Below are 19818 nucleotides of genomic sequence, written 5' to 3' on the forward strand. Positions count from 1 at the left end.
TTATTCCTACAAGACAAGCCTAATTAATAGGTTTTTCAGTGATTTTCATCAATGTCACACCTAAGCTATATTAGGTGTATTTATGTGGAGCAAGATCAGTTCTACTTGTACTCTATTTTTGTTAAGTGTTTCATTTGGCGGAGCCTTCCAGACAAGCATTAGAGTTTCTCCACTGAAGGAAATAAGAGCTTGAATGTACAATCACTCTTAAAGCAGAGCCTTGACTGTAGGGAGCACTTATCAAGAAAATAAGGTGGAATTCCCATTTTTCATCTATTTCTCAATTATGTGCTCCCGTTAGGTGAGGCCCTGCACTAGGATCGCTCATTCGGAAAGAGTTTCCGTCATGTAAAAACATTCAGAAATTTAAGTTACCAAATGCAATGTGATTTTTACACTAAATATTCCCTATGCTATGTTTGTCTTTGCCTCACCATTTGGCATTAAAACTCTGGATGCAGTGGTATTTCATACCTGGTATATGAACAGTCTCACCATCCTGTGGCTCACCAGTAATTATTCGTTCACTCGTGTTACTATGTTCCCAAAACACAATTTCGGAGGTGGTCTTCAAGTGAGCTGTCGATGCCAGGGTCGCTTCAGTTGTTTTGTTGTCAGTTTGTAGTTGAGGTGTTTGTGTGGATCTCCAATCTTCTGGTCGGTCAAGTGGTGGTGATGGAGGAACATCAGTATGAATGTCAGTGCCACTTATCAGAGATTGTTCTACAGAATATAAAATAGGTATTGAAGAGGAGGTCTTGAAATCTTTTAATTCTGTATGCATCTGAGGTGGCACTACTGTTATATCTTGCAGATCTTGCTCACCAAATCGGTTCAGCTCCTGTGAACTGCTCTCATGTAAAGAGGATGAAACTGTTGTGACTCTGGCAGGTTCTGGCATACCCTTTATAACTTTTTGATCTGTGGATGGCCATAAAGATGGATCACTGACTACAGTCTCTTTAGAAATTTCAACATAATTATCTTGTGCTGGCGAAGCTTCTACTTCTCCAAGTGGGGCACTGTGTGGATCTGATGGCTGTACAGTTCCTATTACACGTTCTGTAGCATATCCTTCAAATGGAATTTTACCTGCAATGCTTTGGTATGCAGTGGTTTGTGGCACAGATGGTTCTTTTTCATGCATTTTGACAGGAACTGAGTGTGGTGCAGAATCATCTACCTGCTGTAATTTCAAACTGTCATCTAACAAAGATGTTGCGCTAGGCACGGTGTCCTCAGTCCTGGCCTCTGAAAACTCTTTGTGACTAATGGTTGGTTGTATAATTACCAGATCAATCCTTTCTTTCGTGGAAACATTGTCAAATGTCGGTGGTGAAGACAAACTTTCCAGTTCTCCCAATTGAATTCCCTGCGTTGTTCGTTCCATGGTCGCGACTGTCGCCAATTTTTCAACATGCGTTTTGTCAGGCAACTCCTTTGTTACACCTCCTTCTGCAAAGGAAGTGAGTTGTGCAGATGAGGGGGTAACATTATTAGTAGATATATCAGCATGTTCTGGAGGCAGCTTTGTCAAAATCACAGTAGGGTCTTCAGAAGTATATGAAGAAGCTGATTTTGTTGGTAAACTTACTGAGTGAGTTTCAAAACCAGCTTGAGATGAAGCCTGCGTAAAAGGGGCAGCCTTATCCAATTGGTAGGTTACCTTTTCTTCATAAGGACCTTCAGTCCTTATAAATTCATCGCCAGAAAATTCCCCTTCCAATGAACTGGACGTTGGTGAGCCTTCAGTGCCTTCACGTTCAGTCATAGGATGAATGTACCCTTCACTCACACGGGCCTTTGAGTCAGTGAACATTTGATATGTAATCGGTTTTTCTGGAAATGTGCTTGTGCCATCAGCATCCTTTAAAGAAGTTGGCACAGTGAATGTGTATATTTCACCCTCTTCTTCACGTCGACTTATTTGTGGCACCTGCTTCTTTATGTTTTTAGTGGATGAAATATATACAGTTTCTAGAGAGGTGTCAGCAGCATGTTGAGGTAAAATTGTCGTCATAAATAATGGTAGTACATCCTGTCCTACTTGTGGTTCAGAGGCCTCTTTTCCAACTTTGTCCAAGGAAACTGTTGTGGCAGCTGTACTGATTGGTCCTTTTTGTTCTGGTGTTACAATGGTCAAAGGTGAGGATGAATCTCCAGAGCCAGCAACATCTGTCTCTATCTTACTCGAGATATCAGTGGCAGTGTACTTTACCACATTCATTTGGACAATTTCTAATCTTTCTGTAGCATTATGAGTAGGTGACTGAGTTGGAGACGCTTCATCAATTGTTACTGTCCCACTCTGTATTTCTTCTGTGACATCTGCTTTCTTGTCAACATCAATTATGAAGTCTGATGCTGTGGGAGTTCCAAATTTCTCTTCGTCTATAATGCTGATTTCATTTTCCTTCCTACTAACAAAAATTATAGTAATATTTTGAGATACTCGAGAACTATCTGTAATTTTATCTTCTGGCAATTGGTCATCTACCTCATCAAGGACAATGGCTATGGTTCCTGGTGTCTTGTCGTAAGGTTGTGCAGTTCCCTTTTGGGTTTCTTTCAGCTCTGCTTTCGCTGTTTTTAGCAAGGTTTGAAATGTTTGGTGACTGCCTGCAGCGCTAGAAATTGTTTGTGGTGTAGCATCCATTTTGGGTTGAAATTTATCCTTCACTCTTTCTGTTGAACGAGGAGTTTCAGTAGTTACTGGTGAGATTTCCTTCCCACCTATGCTACTACCTAATACTTCAGGTTCTTTTGCTGAGAACACTTCACCAGTCTGAGGAGAGGCAGTAGTGGATAACTCTACGCCAAGCTCAGTCCTTGTAACTTCACCAGAACTTTCTTCCTCTGTAAAAGGAAAGGTTGTTAGTTTGCTTCTTTCAGTAGAATATATAAATGGCTTCCTGGGAGTTGGTGACTGCCTATGGTATTCTACAGATGTTTTTGTTGCTTCCACAATTGCTGGAGAAATCCCTGAAGGTGTCGTAACTATTTTTCCGGGCAGGTCATCGTCCTCACTGACGGCTTTTGCTGATTCTGATGTGAAATAAGAAGACTCCTGTTCAATAGCAGGTGTACCAGTAAGATGAGGATCTCCAATATCTATTGACTTAGAAATTAATGTAGCAGCAGTTTGCTTCTCATCAAAGAAATCTGTTACTGGAGATTTATCTGTCGGCTGCATATATACTTTCACTAACAATTTGTCTGTTTCTGATGTTATCCTTGGTAAGTCTGATGTGGATATTCTAGTCTCTCCATCACGAGTAGTTGCAACATCTGTATGGAGAGTTTCCCCCTCCACTAATGTTTTGCTCATCACTGGAACAACGTGGGTACTCTTTTCTGAAATAAAAACATCTGGAATTTCGCCAGCTGCTTCTTTGATAGTAAACAATTCTTCATCAGAACTCCCTGTTTCTTCAAACAGTGATGGTTTCTGCAACTCTTTCTCCGGTTTTGCGGTTTTCTCAATTGTCGGATATTTGTCAGAAGGCTTCGCCAGCTCTTCTCTGGGTGGCTGTTCTGTTTCTGTGATCACTTTTGTTGCTTCTGTGGATTCTTCAAACTTTTGTTCAAATGCTGGTGGCGCAGTGACAAGGGAAACTCTCAGATCCACTGCCTTTGTAGTGGCTGAAACTAATGAATCCATCTCAGCGACCAAAACTGTAGCTGAAAATTTGTCCGCTGGTTTTGTAGGTTGTTTGAACAACAATTTTTCTGTCCCTGTTTCTGTCTCTGGTAATGCAGGTGTTGGATGAGGTCTCCCATCCAATGAGAATTTGCTTGTCACTGGGAGTACATGGCTGCTTGTTTCTAAAGTAGAAGATTCTAGAACTACTTGCACAGGATGTTTGATTGTAAGCATTCCTCCACCTGAAATCTCTATATCTGAAAATGGTGATTGTTTCTCAATATCTGTTTCTGTGGTTTCATCAATTGCTGGGACTTTCTCAGATATCGTCTTTCCCGACAGATCTTCAATCTCTGTGACTTCTGCTGCTTCTATTGTGGGTTCTGGGGTCTTTAGTTCAGTTGATGGTGTTACAGTGGCATGGGGAACTCTCACATCCATTGTGCTTGTAACTAAAACTATAGAATCAACTGTTTTTTTCTGATCAACCAAGATTGTCGCTGAAGATTTGTCCGCCAGTTGTGTGTGAGCTTTTACCGGTAATTTTCCCACCTCTGATTTTGCCTCGGGAAGTCCAGATGTGGATATTCCAGCCTCTCCATCATGAGTAGCTGTGACAACAGTGTGGAGAGTTTCCCCATGCAAAGACATTTTGCTCGTCACTGGGACTACATGTCTGGTTGAAGAAGAAACATCTGGAATTGGCCTGACTGCCTCTTTGGTAGTAAACATTCCTTCAGCAGAACCCTCCATTTCTGTAGGAAGTTTTGGTTCCTGCAATTCATGGTCTGTTGTTGCAGTTTTCTCAATTGCTGGATATTTCTCAGAAGGCTTCATTTTTATTGTCTCTGATGTGGATTCCTGAGTCTTTTGTACAGTTGCTGGTGTAGTAGTGACATGGGGAACTTTTATGTCCCCTGCTTTTGTTGTAGCACCTGAAGATTTGTCTCCCCGCTGTGTGTATACTTGTACAATCAATCTTCCTGTCTCCAGTTTTGTCACCGGTAATCCAGATGTGGATATTCCAGCCTCTCTATCCCATGAGGCCGAGGCATCAGTGTGGGAAGTTGCCTCATCTAAAGAAATTTTGCTGGTCACTGCAACTATGTGGCTGCTCATTTTTAAAGTAGAGGAATCTACAACAACTGGCACAGGGTGTTTGGTGGTCAACATTCCTTCACCTGAACTTTCTATATCTTCAAATGGTGTTTGTTTCTCAATATCCTTTCCTGGTAGCTCTTGAATTTTGGTGATCACCTTTGTTGGTTGAGTCTTTTGTTCAGTTGATGTTGTTGCAGTGAGATGGGGAACACTCACATCCATTGCTCTTGTTGCGACTGAAACGAATAAGTCAACAGTTTTCTCCTCATCAACCAAAACTGTAGCTGAAAATTTGTCTGCCTGTTGAGTAGGGACCTTTACGGACAATTTTTCGGTTTCTGCTTTTGCCTCTGGTAATTCAGATGTGGATATTCCAGCCTCTCCAACCTGTGCAGCTGTAACGTCTGCATGAAGAGGTTTCCAATCCAGTGATATTTTGCTGGTCTCTGGAACTATGTGGCTGCTTGTTTCTAAAGTAGAAACATCTGGAATTAGCCTGACAGCTCCTTGAATGGTAAACAGTCCATCACCAGAACTCTCTGTGTCAATGGGCGTAATTTGTTTCTGCAAATCCTTCTCTGTTTTTGTTGTTTCATCAATTGTTGGGAATTTTCCAAAAGGTTCCTCAGTCTTCTCTCCTGGCAGCTTTTCAACCTCTGTGATCACCCTTACTGCTTCTGATGTGGGTTCTGGAGTCTTTAGTTCAGTTGCTGGTGTTACAGTGACATGGGGAACGCTCACATCCATTGTGCTTGTAACTAAAACTATAGAATCAACAGTTTCTTTCTGATCAACCAAGATTGCTGCTGAAGATTTACCTGCCAGTTGCGTGTGAGCTTTTACCAACAATTTTCCCACCTCTGATTTTGCCTCTGGTAGTCCAAATGTGGACATTCCAGCCTCTCCATCATGAGCAGCTGTAACAAGGTGGCGAGTTTCCCCATCCAAAGGTACTTTGCTCGTCACTGGGACTACATGGCTGGTTGAAGGAGAAACATCTGGAATTGGCCTGACTGCCTCTTTGGTAGTAAACATTTCTTCAGCAGAACCCTCCATTTCTGTAGGAAGTTTTGGTTCCTGCAATTCATGGTCTGTTGTTGCAGTTTTCTCAATTGCTGGATATTTCTCAGAAGGCTTCATTTTTACTGCCTCTGATGTGGATTCCTGAGTCTTTTGTACAGTTGCTGGTGTAGCAGTGACATGCGGAACTCTTATGTCCCCTGCCTTTGTTGTAGCACCTGAAGATTTGTCTCCCTGCTGTGTATATACTTGTACAACCAATTTTCCTGTCTCTAATTTTGTCAACGGTAATCCAGATGTGGATATTCCAGCCTCTCTATCCCATGTAGCTGTGGCATCAGTGTGGGAAGTTTCCAGATCTAAAGAAGTTTTGCTTGTCACCGGAACTATATGGCTGCTCATTTCTAAAGTAGAGGAATCTACAACAACAGGCGCAGCATGCTTGATGGTAAACATTCCTTCACCTGAACTTTCTATATCTGCAAATGGTGTTTGTTTTGTGATACCTTTTTCTGTTCCTCTGCTTGTCTCAGTTGCTGGAGACTTCTCATCAGAATCTATATCCTTTCCTGGGAGCTTTTCAAACTCTGTGATCGCTTTTATTGCTTCTGATGTGGATTCTGGAGATTTTTGTTCAGTTACTGGTGCAGCAGTGACATGAGGAACTCTCATATTCATTTCTTTTGTTGTAACTGAAACTAATGAATCAACCTTCACATCAGCAAATTTTGTAGCTTGAGTAGGAATCTTTATGGACAATTTTTCCGTTTCTGCTTTTGTCTCTGATAATCCAGATGTGGATATTCCAGCCTCTCTATCATGAACAGCTGTAACATCAGTGTGGAGAGATTCCCCATCCAAAGATGTTTTGCTTGTCACAGGGGCAATTTGGCTGCTCGTTTCTAAAGTTGAAAACCCTACAACTACTTGCATGGGTTGTTTGATAGTAAACATTCTTTCGTCTGAACTCTTGATACTTGCAAATGGTGTTTGTTTCTCAGTATCTTTTTCTGTGGTTTCTTCAGTTGCTGGAAATTTCTCAACAGGCTCCAATTCCTTGCCAGGCAGCTCTTCAATCTCTGTGCCCACTTTTGCTGCTTCTAATGTGGATTCCGGAATCTTCTGTTCAATCGCTGGTGTAACAGTGACATGGGGAACTATTTGCACATGCTGTTTGGTGATTGAAATTCCATCACCTGAACTCTCTATATCTGTAAATGGAATTTGTTTCTCAATTTCACCTTCTGTTCCTCTGGTTTCCCCAATAATTGGGAATTTCTCAACAGGTTTCATATCCTTTCCTTTTGTTGCTTCTGATGTGGATTCTGGAGTCTTTTGTTCAGTTGCTGGTGCAAGAGTGACATGGGGAACTCTCACATCTGTTGCTTCTGTATGACAAGGTGTCCCATCCAGTGAGATTTCGCTGGTTTCTGGCACTACATGGCTGCTCATTTCTAAAGTAGAAACATCTGGAATTGATCTGACTGGTTCTTTGGTGGGCACTTTTACAATCAAGTAATATGTTGCAGCTTTTGCCTCTGGTGCTCCAGATGTGGATGCTCCAGTCCCCTCCTCACGAGCGGCTGTAACATCTGCGTAACGAGGTTTCCCGTCCAGGGCAATTGTGCTCGTCACTGGAGCCATATGACTGCTCGTGGCCACAAGATCTAGCGTTGGCCTGACGGGTTGTTTGAGGGTAAACATTCCTCCACCTGAACTCTCAATATCTGTATCATATTGTTTCTCAACACCTTTTTCTGTGGTTTCCTCAGTTGTTGGAGATTTCTCAACAGATTTCTCAAAGATTTCCTTGCCGGGCAGCTCTTCAATCTCTGTAATCAGTTTCGCTGCTTCTGATGTGGATTGTTGAATTTCTTGTTGAACTGTTGGGGTAACAGTGACATGGGGGGCTCTCACATCCAGGGAACTGGCTGCCACCGAAGTTAATGTTTCAATACTTTCCATCTCACCAGCCAAAACCATTGCTGGTGGTTTGTCTGCCGGTTGTGTATGTCCTTCTGGAATCCATTTTCCCGTCTGCGATTTTGGCACTGTTATTCCTGATATGTATATTCCAGCCTCTCCACCATGTGCAGCTGTAACATCGGTGTGGAGAATTTCCCCATCCAAAGATGTTTTGCTCGTCACTGGGGCCACGTGGCTGCTCATTTCCAACTTAGAAGCTTCTAGAACTTCTGGCGCAGGATGTTTGATTGTAAACGTTCCCTGACCTGAACCCTCTATGTCTGAAAATGGTGTTTGTTTCTCAATATCTGTTTTTGTGGTTTTCTCAATCGCTGAGTATTTCTCAGAAAACTTCACTACCATTTTTCCTGATAGATCGTCAAACTCTGGGATCACTTTTGTTGCTTCGGTGACATGGGGAATTCTCACATCCATTGCTTTAGTTGTGATTGGTACGAATGAATCAACTGTTTCCTTCTCATCATCAAATATTGTACCTGAGGATTTGTCTGCTGTTTGTGCAGGTGTTTTTACCACAATTTTTTCTCCTTCTGTTTTTGTCTCTGGTAATCCAGATGTGGATATCCCAGCCTCTCTATCACGTGCAGCTGTGACATCTATGTGACGAGGTTTCCCATCCAGTGAGATTTTGCTGGTCTCTGGAACTACATGGCTGCTTGTTTCTAAAGTAGAAACACCTGGCCTGACTGCTTCTTGAATGGTAAACATTTTATCTCCAGAACTCTCTGTATCAGTGAGTGTAGTTTGTTTCTGCAAATCTTTCTCTATTTTTTCTGTTCCATCGACTGTTGGAGATATGTCTGTAGGTTTACTAATCTTCATTTTGGGCAATTCTTTGATCTCTATTGTCACTCTTCCTGCTTCTGATGTGGATTCTGGAGTCTTTTCTTCCATTGCTGGTGTAACAGTGACATGGGGAACTGTCACATCCATAGCTCTTGTTGCCTCTGAAATGAATGAATCAGCAGTTTCCTTCTCATCTGTAAATATTGAAGAAGCTGAAGGTTTGTCAGACGGTTGAGTAGGTACTTTGACAGCCAACTTTTCTGTTTCTGCTCTTCTCTCTGGTGAACTAGATGTGGATAATCCAACCACTCCATCACGAGTGGCTGTACCATCTGTATGAAGAGGCTTCCTGTCCAGGGCAATTGTGCTCATCACTGGAACTACATGACTGCTCAAAGTCACAAGCTCTAGAGTTGGTCTGATGGGTTCTTTGATGATAAACATCCCTTCAGCTGAACTCTCCATAATTGCAGTTTGTTTGTCAATATCTTTTTCTGTGGTTTCCTCAGTTGCTGGAGATTTCTCAACAGTCTCTGTATGCTTGCCGGGCAGCTCTTCAATCTCTACGACCACTTTCACTGCTTCTGATGTGGATTCTGGAGTCTTTTGTTCAGTTGCTGGTGTAACAGTGACATAGGGAACTCTCACATCCATAGCCCTTGTTGTGGCTGGAACAAACGAGTCAACAGTTGCTTTCTCATCAGTAAATATTGTAGCCGAAGATTTATCAGCCCGTTGTGTGTATGTTTTTATGAACATTTTTTCTGTTTCTGTCTCTGGTAATCCAGATGTAGATATTTTTGTCTCTCCATAATGTGCAGCCGTAACATCTGTATGAAGAGGCTTCCCATCCAGTGAGATTCCACTCGTCCCTGGAATTGCATGGCTGCTCCTGTCTGAAGTATAAACATCTGGAACAGGCCGACCTGGTTCCCTGGTGGTCAATATTGCTTTACCAGTGCTCTCAACTTTTGCAAATTGCGTGACTTGTGGTTCTGTTTTTCTGAATATATCAGAATGTTCAGCAGATACTTCAGTAGAGACGTCAGACACTTCAGTAGATAGGTCAGATATATCAGAATGTTCAGTAGAATGTTCGGCAGATACGTCATGTGTGACTGTTGAGATGATCCAATGTTCTCCATCCTTCATCCCAGGATGAATTTTTACTGGCTCTGTAACTCCTGGAATTTCAGTTTCGTTATCTGCCGAAATTATTTTCAGTCTCTCAGTCGAGATTCCTAGTTCCTGTGTTCCAGCAATTCCACTCTCAATCATTAAATGAGTCTTGCTATCGTTGTGACCTTCTGTCATATCCACATCTTGTATTGCTCTTATGGTGGGTGATACACTTTCCACTTGGCCTCTCTTTGCCTCCTCCCCATTTAGTTTCGGATATGGTGGCTCAAATTCCATCCGACTCTTCCCATTAATAAAGCTGAGTGACGGAGGCACGTCCTCTGTTGAAGCTACTGTTGGTGCTCTTGGTTCAAATGTGAATCGATTAACGTCAAAATCTCCACTACTTTCGGTGCTCTCAGCCACAGCAATGTGAATGTGTACCATATGAATCTTGGAATGTTTCACACCTTCAGTTAATTCAGGTAACCCAATTGATTCGGTGGCAGTAATTCTGTCAGCTTCAATTCCTTCCGGTTCAAGCCCTGAAATTCAATTCACAAAGCACATGTCAGCTATAGGCATTGAAATATGGGAATAGGAGTCAGCTATTCAGGCCCTTGAGCTGATTCTGCCTCCCAGTTAGCATCATATCATGGCTGACCTGTATCTCAACACTTTTTACCCACCTTAGTTCCAAATCCCTCAACACCCTTAACTCACGAAAATCCAGCAATCTCATTTTTTAAACTAGTAAACTTTATTTATTAGTCACAATCAGGTTTACATTCACACTGCAATGAAGTTACTTTGAAAATCCCCTAGTTGCCACCCTCTGGTGCCTCTTCGGGTACACTAAGGGAGAATTTAGCATGGCCAATGCACCTAACCAGCACGTCTTTCAGACTTCAGGAGGAACTGGAGCACCCAGAGGAAACCCACGCGGACACAGAGGGAAGTGCAGACTCCGCACAGACAGTGACTGAAGCTGGGAATTGATCTTGGGTCCCTGGCGCTGACAGGCAGCAGTGCTGACCACTGTGCCACCATACCACTGGAAAATACGTTGAATTAACTTAACCATCAGATTTTTGTGAAAAAGAACTTTTAGGTTTCCACTCTCCGAAATAATGTGCTTTCCTCTGGCTGCAAAGAATATGAAATAATTTTTTATTGTATATAGAAAGTTCATAAAATATTCCTGAAATGTCAATTTTTATAAGTGAACCAAAAAAAAAGTATTGAACAGAGCAGCGACCCCCATAATGAAACTTTATTTAAAATTCAGCATCAACAACTGCAGTCACTCACTGTTTTACCCACTTCCAGTTCACAGTTTTGAAACAAAAACAGGTACACATACATTTATTTTGAGATAAGGACTGAAGGAAAATACTTCTGAGACTTAGCCAATAAACAGCAAATTATTGCGGAAGCTGGAAACACAATACAAAAACAAATGTTCTCTTCTTTCTTCCCCGGCAAGGAGGGAAAGAAAAGGCCAATCAGTGAGGGTAATGGGTTGAATGGATGAATAAGCAACATTTGTTGAAGGTGACTGCGAGGTAAAGGCGTAACATGGATGAAGGTGAGCGTCAGTGTTGGATGGGGAGGTGTGAAGGAGGGCTGACAGCGAGGGAGAGGTGCACCTGTAATGTTATGTTGGTATGAGGAATGATGTACCAGGCCAGGCTTGGGAAAGCAAAATGGGGAGTTTTGGATGAGACACACACAGCAGAATATAGGTGAATAAACCACTGTACTCGCCTTTCCTGCCCTCATTAGATCTTTAAATTGCTTTTGACATGGAACCGACGAGTGAGCACCACCCTCCTGAGTGAGCAACCTCCTGCCTTCTTGCTTTCACCGACATGTATCTCCCTTACAACGCTCAGCATCATATCCACAGATGTGATGGTGAGGGTTGACTACTAAAGCCAGGTGCAGGCTTGGAAAATTAGGGGGCAGATTTTCCCAGTGCTGATTGACCCAAATGGAGGTAGGACCAGGAGCAACACAGATGGAAGTTCTGCCCCCATTTTCACCCTCAGGCATTTTCCCGACAGTGGGAGAGAACGCCCTGGAACAAGTTGGCTCCTTTTAGGGAGCTGATTAAATGTCTCATTGGCTCATTAATTTTCAGGGAGGCAGCCACAGATTATCAGATGTCTGGCTTCGGCCCAGCAGCATGGAGGTGTGAACAATGGACTGGAGACCTGAAGAATTTAAAGATAAAGCAAAAAAGTTTTTTTTGAAGTTTGTAGTTAATATTCCGTAACAGGTTGGTGGAGGAGGCAGAATTAAGAAATATACCAGTTCAGGGGCTCCTCACCCTTTTGCCATCGCCAATGTTGTGTGGGCATTGGAGCAGTGAGCATGGCTGTTTGGATTCCATCTTGGTATCAGGAAGGGCACAGACAGAAATGGGTGCTGCATCTGTAGGGATTGAGGCCACTGGAAATGAGGAACAGCAGCCTGTGCTGAAAGGCCAGAGCACCAGGCATCAGGAGGCCAGAAGCAAGGGGCAATAAAAGAAAACGACACTACCCTGAGGACAGATCTACAGACAGAAGGGAAGCCATCTTTAGATGCTCAAGAATCAGTGGAATAGAGGTTGAAAAGATGGTCACGGACATTAGTGCAGACCTCCGCAACATCTCACAAGCAGCCGCACATTGGTGGTGACCCAGGTGACAGATGTCCTCTTGACTGATGCTAGACAGTGCATGGGAATTACAACTGATGGGGCATTGTGAGATCAGAGGACATTGGGTGTGGTGCCTAAAGCGATCAGTTGGTGCACTGCAACACCCTCAAGGTAAGCGAGAGGAAATTGAAGAGAGGAATGCCCCTGCTGGGTGATGAGAGGTCTCTTCTGGACCTCCATCCTCTCCCTCTTGAGGTCTCCCGCACTCCTGTGCCACCTGCAGTGCTAAGCTTTGGCACAAACTCTCACCCTTAGGACAAACAGCAACCTCAGAGAAGGCTGCCATACCTCCGTTCCTGCCTCCATTAACTTTAATCATGTGGGGAACCCACTTGCATCGCAATACAGGCTCACCCCCATGAAAATTGTAACAGAAGTTAGATTTCGAGAGACGGACACAGAAAATAGCCCCCACCTCCTCCTGTTTTCTGACCTGAATGGGAAAATCCAGCCTGGGACTCCACTCTATGGTTTCTTATTTAGCTCTCTCATCTGTAGGATCCGTCAAATGTTAACTTTGCAATGTCCCTTCAAATTCTGGTGATTAAATCAATTAACTCATCGCAACGGGTCATCTTAATTGCTTGGTTATCTCAGAAGCCAGATGCAAATACAGGGACTAGGTTAAAAAGCCAATGACAGATGCACTGCAATGATATACCACTTTTCTGGATGCTAACAGATTCGTCCTGTCCTGTAACTCCCAGTGTATCTGCAAGTTAAAATTTCACCCAACCCGTCAGGTATTGTCCATTCCCCAAAGCTGAAAAAATAATCACGTCAATTGAACTTTATTATCAAAAGGCACAATTCTGGATCTGATTCTCTGTGCTTCAGATGTTTCTGCACAAAGCAATTCTATGAGCTGGGCCTGTTTGCTCATGCCTATTCTGTTCTGCCTGAGGACATTGTTGATCTATTTAAGCCTTTATTTTCAGATCTGCCAACCAAATGACCTTAGTGCAGCTGTGACAAAAATTAGATGGTATAAAAAAGCATCAGATCACTAGGATAAAGAAACACCTCTGAAATTATAGTTCTCAGCTCTGTAATTATAGTGGATAATTGGCATGGTTTGTTATGCTGTGCAAAGAATAATGGCTACAAATTGTGTTTAATTATTTATTGAAGCCCAAGATAGTATTGCTACTTTTGGCCTTTACAATCAGGAACGTTAAATTAAAACATTCTATTTCATTGTAAGTAAGTTAGCCACACAGACTAATAATTTTACTAATTAGACCCCAATATTCTCTGGCAGTTACGGTAATTGCAACCTTCACCAGATCTTCCTGGAGCGCGCTGCTCACTACATCTTGATTCAGCACCACTGCCTAATGGATAGGTTACCACTAACCCTATCCACTAGCAATCCTATGACCCCCATATTGGAAGTTTGCTGACCTGAAACAGAGAGTGGGATTTTACGGCCCCGCTCGTCCCAAAACTGTGAAATACTGCCCGAGGACAATGGGCCTTCCCATTGTCCGCTCCTCGCTCACTTTGATTACTGTGGCTAGTGGACCGGTAAAATCCGGCCAGTTTCTCACTCCACAGATGCTGGCCAAAGTCTTCCATCCTCATTCACAGCGTGGAATTTCGGGCGCCGCTGAGGGGGGAATGGAGTTTCAGCTGGAGGGCCAAATTTTCCAATCTCACTCGCAAAAGGCCCCATTATGGACAAGGCTGGAGAATCCCGCTCACTGTCTATTTTCCAGCTTGTAAACTGGGTTGACACAACTCAATGCTGTTAGCGCTAAGTATTAAAAGCTGGATTACAGTTTATAATAACACAAGATCAGGAGGAGACCATTTAATCCATCAAGCTTGTTTTGCCATCAGCAACATCTTGGCTGAAATGCAGCCTAACTCCATATCACTTTTGTTAACAAAAATCCATCAAACTCAGATTTAAAACTTACAATTGACCCACCATTAACTGATGTTGGAGAAGAGAGTTCCAAACTGCCTCCACCCTTTGTATGTAGAAGTGTTTCCTGACTTCACTCTTCAAAAGCCTGGTTCCAACTTTAAGCTATGTCCCCGGGTCCTAGGCTTCTATTACTATTTCTTTTTCTTTAATATCCTGAAAATGTTAATTAAATTACTCCTCCACCTTCGAAATCCCAGGGAATACAAATCTAACCTTCTGTAATTTGTAATTTAACTGTTGGAGTTACTGTCAGCTATCAATTCAGACAATCTCCCTCCACTCCCTCCAAGGCCAATATATCTTTCCTAAGATGTGATGACCAGAACTGCTCACAATATTCCAGGTGTACACTAACCAGGGCTTTGTACAGATGTAAAATGACTTCTAATCCCTTTTATTCTCATCCTGCCCTTGTGTTTTTAATTTTTTTTGGAGGCCTCTTAATGATCTATGTACATGAACCTCCAATGTTTCTAGCCCTTCAGTATTTTGAAAATACTCTGCTCCATCCTTTTAGATCCAAGGTCTATTTTCTTGAATATATTGTAATCTGTTTGCTACAGTTTTCTCCATTCACTTGACATATTAGTATCTTCTTGTATTTTATCATTCCACCTACACTGTTTACAATGCCAACTATTTTTCTGTCATCAGCAAGCAGTATGTGGCTGAAATAAAAACAGAAAATGCTGGATAAACTCAACAGATCTGGCAGCATCTGTGGACAGAGAGACAGAGTTAACATTTCAAGTCCATATGATCCTTCTACATTCTGTTGCTGCCAGACCTGCTGAGATGATCCAGCATGTTTTGTTTTTATTTCAAATTTCCAGCATCCACAGTGTTGTGTTTTTATTTGAGCATGTATTTCTCTATTCCAGTAATTGTTACTAAACACTGTGAATAGTTCAGGCCCCAGCTCAGATCTCCATGGGACACTACAAGTCACATTTTTCCAATTACATTATCTGCCCATTATCCCTACACCACTTTCCGAACCACGTCAATAATTTGTCCTCAATTGCATGAGCATCAGCATTAGTTCAGTCTTGTAAAGCAGCCACGGATATTCTCCGTCCTCTACTTAATTCGCTTCCTCAGAAAATTCAATCAGGTTCATCAGGCATGACCTACTTTTTACAAATCCAGGCTGGCTCTCTACAATTAGCAGAAAAAAAATCAACGTGTTCAGTCACTCCACCTCAACTATCAACATTTATTAATTTCCCAACAACAGATATGAAACTAATTAGGGTCCAATTCATTTATCTCCCTTTTTCACTATACTTAAAGCATGAGTGGAGTAGAATGTGCAATCTTCCAATTTAAAGAAGTAGTTCCCAAATTAAGAGAATTATAGGAGATTACAATTAAGACATCTTCAATGTCCTCATTTACTTTCCTTCCTGGAATAAAAACTATTTGGTCCTGGGATTTGTCACTTTTTCCTCATTATTTCTCTTTTGCTTTTGCTACTTTGCTAAGTCCCGTGTACTGATTCAGTATTAGTTCCCTTGGGACGTCCAGAATGCTATCCTCTTCATCCATTGTGATCAACAATGCAAAAGCATTATCTGATATATCTGCCATTTTTTTACTTGTATTGATGATATCACCATTATCAATCACATTCCTCTTACCACCTTTATCCTAACATAATCATAAAAGTAGTTCTATTGATTTTGATATCCCTTGCAAGTTTTTGCTCAGGCCCTTTTTGTGGCTTAGTGCCTTTTGCTATTCTTTGTATTATTTCCAATGGTCAGGATCTGTATTGTTTTTGCGATCTTCTCTGCTTTCCCTTTTTGTTTTCCCATTGTTCCATTCCTTTTTGGTCACCTACGACTGATTTTTCTGGCAAATAGAACTCTTGCCTCAGGATATAAATGTGTTCTGTATCACATTAAATTCATTAACAGATTTTCCCAGTTTACTGCGGATTGGGTTTGGGCTGATCTACACACAGGAAATATATCCTGAGAACCACAAATGTTAATCAGCAAAATCATAATTTCAAACAAATCGATCATCCCAGTTGGATCCAATTATTATAACATTTCCCATATCCCTTCACTTTACCGCTGGCTCCTGATATTGTCAAGTCCTGTTTGTTATTTGCTGACAACTGAACCTCCAAGTGCTTCATGTCATTGAGGACATCACCTATCTGCTTGACCTGAAAAACAAAAGCTGATGGCCAGGGCTGGAGGCGAGGGATGGGATGCCCCTCATTGTAACAATTCAGTGCCATCTCCTTATTCCTTATACTGACTCATCTCTCCCCTTCCTAGCAACCCCCATTCCACCATTCCACCCACCCCTCCTTGTCATTACTCACCTGTGCCTAATTCCATAGTGATCCTTGGTTTGGATGGATGCAGTACCGACAGCAGATACCGTTACCTAATGGCGCTGCCGAGAAATGGAGCCTCTGATTGCCCTGAAGCTCTTGGTGAGCAGGACTTCTGACCGGGGGTACTTGACCAAGGGGAGGTCCACCACTGATTGGCACTCAAATTGGCTGGCTTTTCTGAAAAATGGTAAAGCTGGGGGGGTCTTGCCAGTTCTCCAGTTGGAGGGCTAGACTTCAGATGCCTCCATTAAATATTGCCAATTTTGTCACTCTTTAAATTTTCAGGAATTCGATGATGCAATTTCCCACGTAAAGCCCTGAACTACATACAGTATTAAAGGGCGGCACAGTAGCACAGTGGTTAGCACTGCTGCTTCACAACTCCAGGGACCTGGGTTCAATTCCCAGCTTGGGTCACTGTCTGTGTGGAGTTTGCATGTTCTCCTCGTGTCTGCGTGGGTTTGCTCCGGTTTCCTCCCACAGTCCAAAGATGTGCGGGTTAGGTTGATCAGCCATGCTAAAAATTGCTCCTTAGAGTCATGACATGTGTAAGGTAGAGGGATTAGTGGGTAACTATGTAGGGATATGGGGGTAAGGCCCGGGTGGGATTATGGTCGGTGCAGACTCAATGGGCCAAATGGCCTCCTTCTGCACTGTATGGTTTCTAAGATTCTGTGATTCTTCTGAATTCCAATGAATATAGCCTCTGTCTCTCCTCATAAGCCAACCCTCTCAACTCTGGAATCAGCCTAGTGAATCTCCTCTACACCCCTTCCAGTGCCAGAATATCCTTTCACTTGTATGATGTGCAGTAAACGTACAATAAGTTATAGGCAAAATCAGGATTTTACAATGCAATCTTTACTTTTGTCAATTAAAGTGAATAGTTTCACACAAGTTTCAATTCAAACTGGAAGTAAGTATTAATCAGCTGTCAAATGTTCTGGACATGTTTACTATCACCGACAGCAATGGACAAAATTTAGCAAATTGAATTTGATGGACTTAAAATTAAACAACAATGCTAAAATATCTACTCACTGAGAATTCCACTAAATCAATAAATCATTTCAATACTTACTTCATACAATCCCAATGAATCACATAGAGAAAAAGCACTCCTGTTTTCTATAAAGCAGATTTGTTCAGCACTGGATTTGTGGAAAAGATTTATGGAGAAATATACAATTTGCGTTTCAATTCGTTGTTTGATTTACAAGACATTCTTTAAAGGAACTATAAAACCAGGCATTTAGAATTCGATCACTTTGCTGAAATAAAGGAAAATGATTCAAGGTGCCATATGTCATTTATCGCGTAAAATATCTGATACAGTAGAAGGACGTTTCTCCATCAGTAAAATGTTAAAAGTAAATTGTTACTGATAAGTAGAGATTAATTTTCGGGGGTGTCAAAAATGAGTCTACGCTCAGGGTCCCACTAACTCTAAATCCACCACTGCCCGAGAATCCCATTTCACTACAGGCAATAAAAAAAATGAACACTCCCAAGCTGCCTATAATGATTAACCTTTAACACATTTAAAGCTATTAATAAGTGACTTAACTGGCAAAACCTTGAAAATGTTGCTTGTACAGCTTTAGAAGGCTGGGTAGATAATTGACGGTCACTGTAGGTGTTTGCATTCACTGTGACAACACAAGTCTAGAATTTCCTCAGAGCTTCTCCACTGTAAAGGTGGCGGGTTCAACACAGCGGTAGTACAGCGCCTTTAACGGGTGATTCTTTGTGGGCTGCAGGATCGGGCCGGAGCCAATGGAGCATGAGCACACAAATTGGAGCCAATCAGAAGTGAGGGAGTGCCAGAAAGCTTCAGTTACAGAGTTAGGACTGAACTTGCATTAATCATGTTACTGAACCCTTCGTGTATATAGTTCTTATTGTTAATAAACCCTTTTAGTTAATCATTGCCATATTGTGTCACCTCGAGTTATTACATACCCCATCTGAAATGAAGGCACGGAGGCAGAATCCCCCAGTAAATTCCCAGCCCAGGGTTGTTGATTGTTATAGAGATCAACAATCTTGGGTTGAGAATAGTAGCGTTTTCTGTAAATTGTGCACACCCTATAAATTCTATGCTCTGAATCAGTCTCCCTCATAACAATACCATGTACTACAGGCAACTACAGCCATGCTATCAAATAGGGAATTGCTCACTGTTTTCAGCTCTTCCAATGTAGCAATGATTTGATATGTGCTATGTTAAGCTCCCTTCTCTCTAGGTCTGTTCTAGTACAAAATTACTGGTTTGACTCCATCATATTGCTTAGTAACATTACTTGAGGCAGAAGAGGGATAAATGGGTTCAGAGCCAGAGTATAAATGATTTGCAAAAGATATGACTCCAAGCAATAGGTGTGCAACAATTCTCAGCATGGGGTCAGCCTTGACTCACTCGGCAGCACTCTTGCTTCACTTCCTTGTTTGCAAACTATTTCAAAGAGAACATTAAACCATAGACTGTCAGTCAGACCCTGTCAACATTGCGGTCAAGATCAGTGGGGTTCTTGAGATTCATTCAAGAGTGAAGGAAAATAAGAATAAACACAGGTGGCTGGAGGATGATAGAAATCCATTGAGATAGCAGCTGAATCTTTTACAAGGCACTGCAGATTGAATTTGTTACAGATCAAAGGCTTCCATTGGAATGGAGAGGGTTTCAAATAACTCAGCTTGCTCAGAAGTCTCAAAAACTTTAAATCAAAGTTGTTTGCATCCACTGGGGCTGCGTGCAGAGATGTGCAAAATGGAACTCTCCCCCAGGTGAAATTGACATCTCGGCCTGAATTTTATCGGCACGTCCACCCGAGGTTCGTAAGATAGTGCCCGAGGCCAACAGAGAATGCTGTTCTGCAAGCCTCACCCACCCCAGTTTTGGGGAGAATGTGCCAGTAAAATCCGAGTCCTCCTCTCCATCTTAGGACTTCAAGGTGGTCTGTTCTCATCTGCTGTTTCTGACAGGGTGAAAGGAAAATCTCTGCTTCAGAATGGAGTGCTGCAATGATTTAAAAGCCCACATAGTGATTGGGGACATGGAAGTTAAAGTAACTTGGCCATTCCAGAAATTTCATGGCTGACAGGCAGCAATGGAGATGTTGATCACAGCTCTGCCTGAAATCATCATGCCAGGCATGATCCTCAGGTCT

At 42.2% G+C, this 19818-nt stretch overlaps 1 protein-coding gene across 3 annotated transcripts in view; it reads right to left on the bottom strand.

The window, feature by feature from the left end:
• LOC145343180 (uncharacterized) overlaps positions 1 to 19818 on the bottom strand; it is a 195150-nt gene that overhangs the window by 51596 nt on the left and 123736 nt on the right. For 2 of the 3 annotated variants that reach the window (XM_080189180.1, XM_080189178.1), the window contains exon 9: positions 475 to 10200. In XM_080189180.1, the coding sequence (XP_080045306.1) occupies positions 475 to 10200 (9726 nt within the window). The remainder of the gene's footprint in view (positions 1 to 474; positions 10201 to 19818) is intronic. The other variant, XM_080189181.1, reaches the window with a different exon arrangement.

Source organism: Carcharhinus amblyrhynchos, chromosome 5 (assembly GCF_965287045.1).
Source record: "Carcharhinus amblyrhynchos chromosome 5, sCarAmb.v2.hapA, whole genome shotgun sequence".
NCBI lineage: Eukaryota > Metazoa > Chordata > Chondrichthyes > Carcharhiniformes > Carcharhinidae > Carcharhinus > Carcharhinus amblyrhynchos.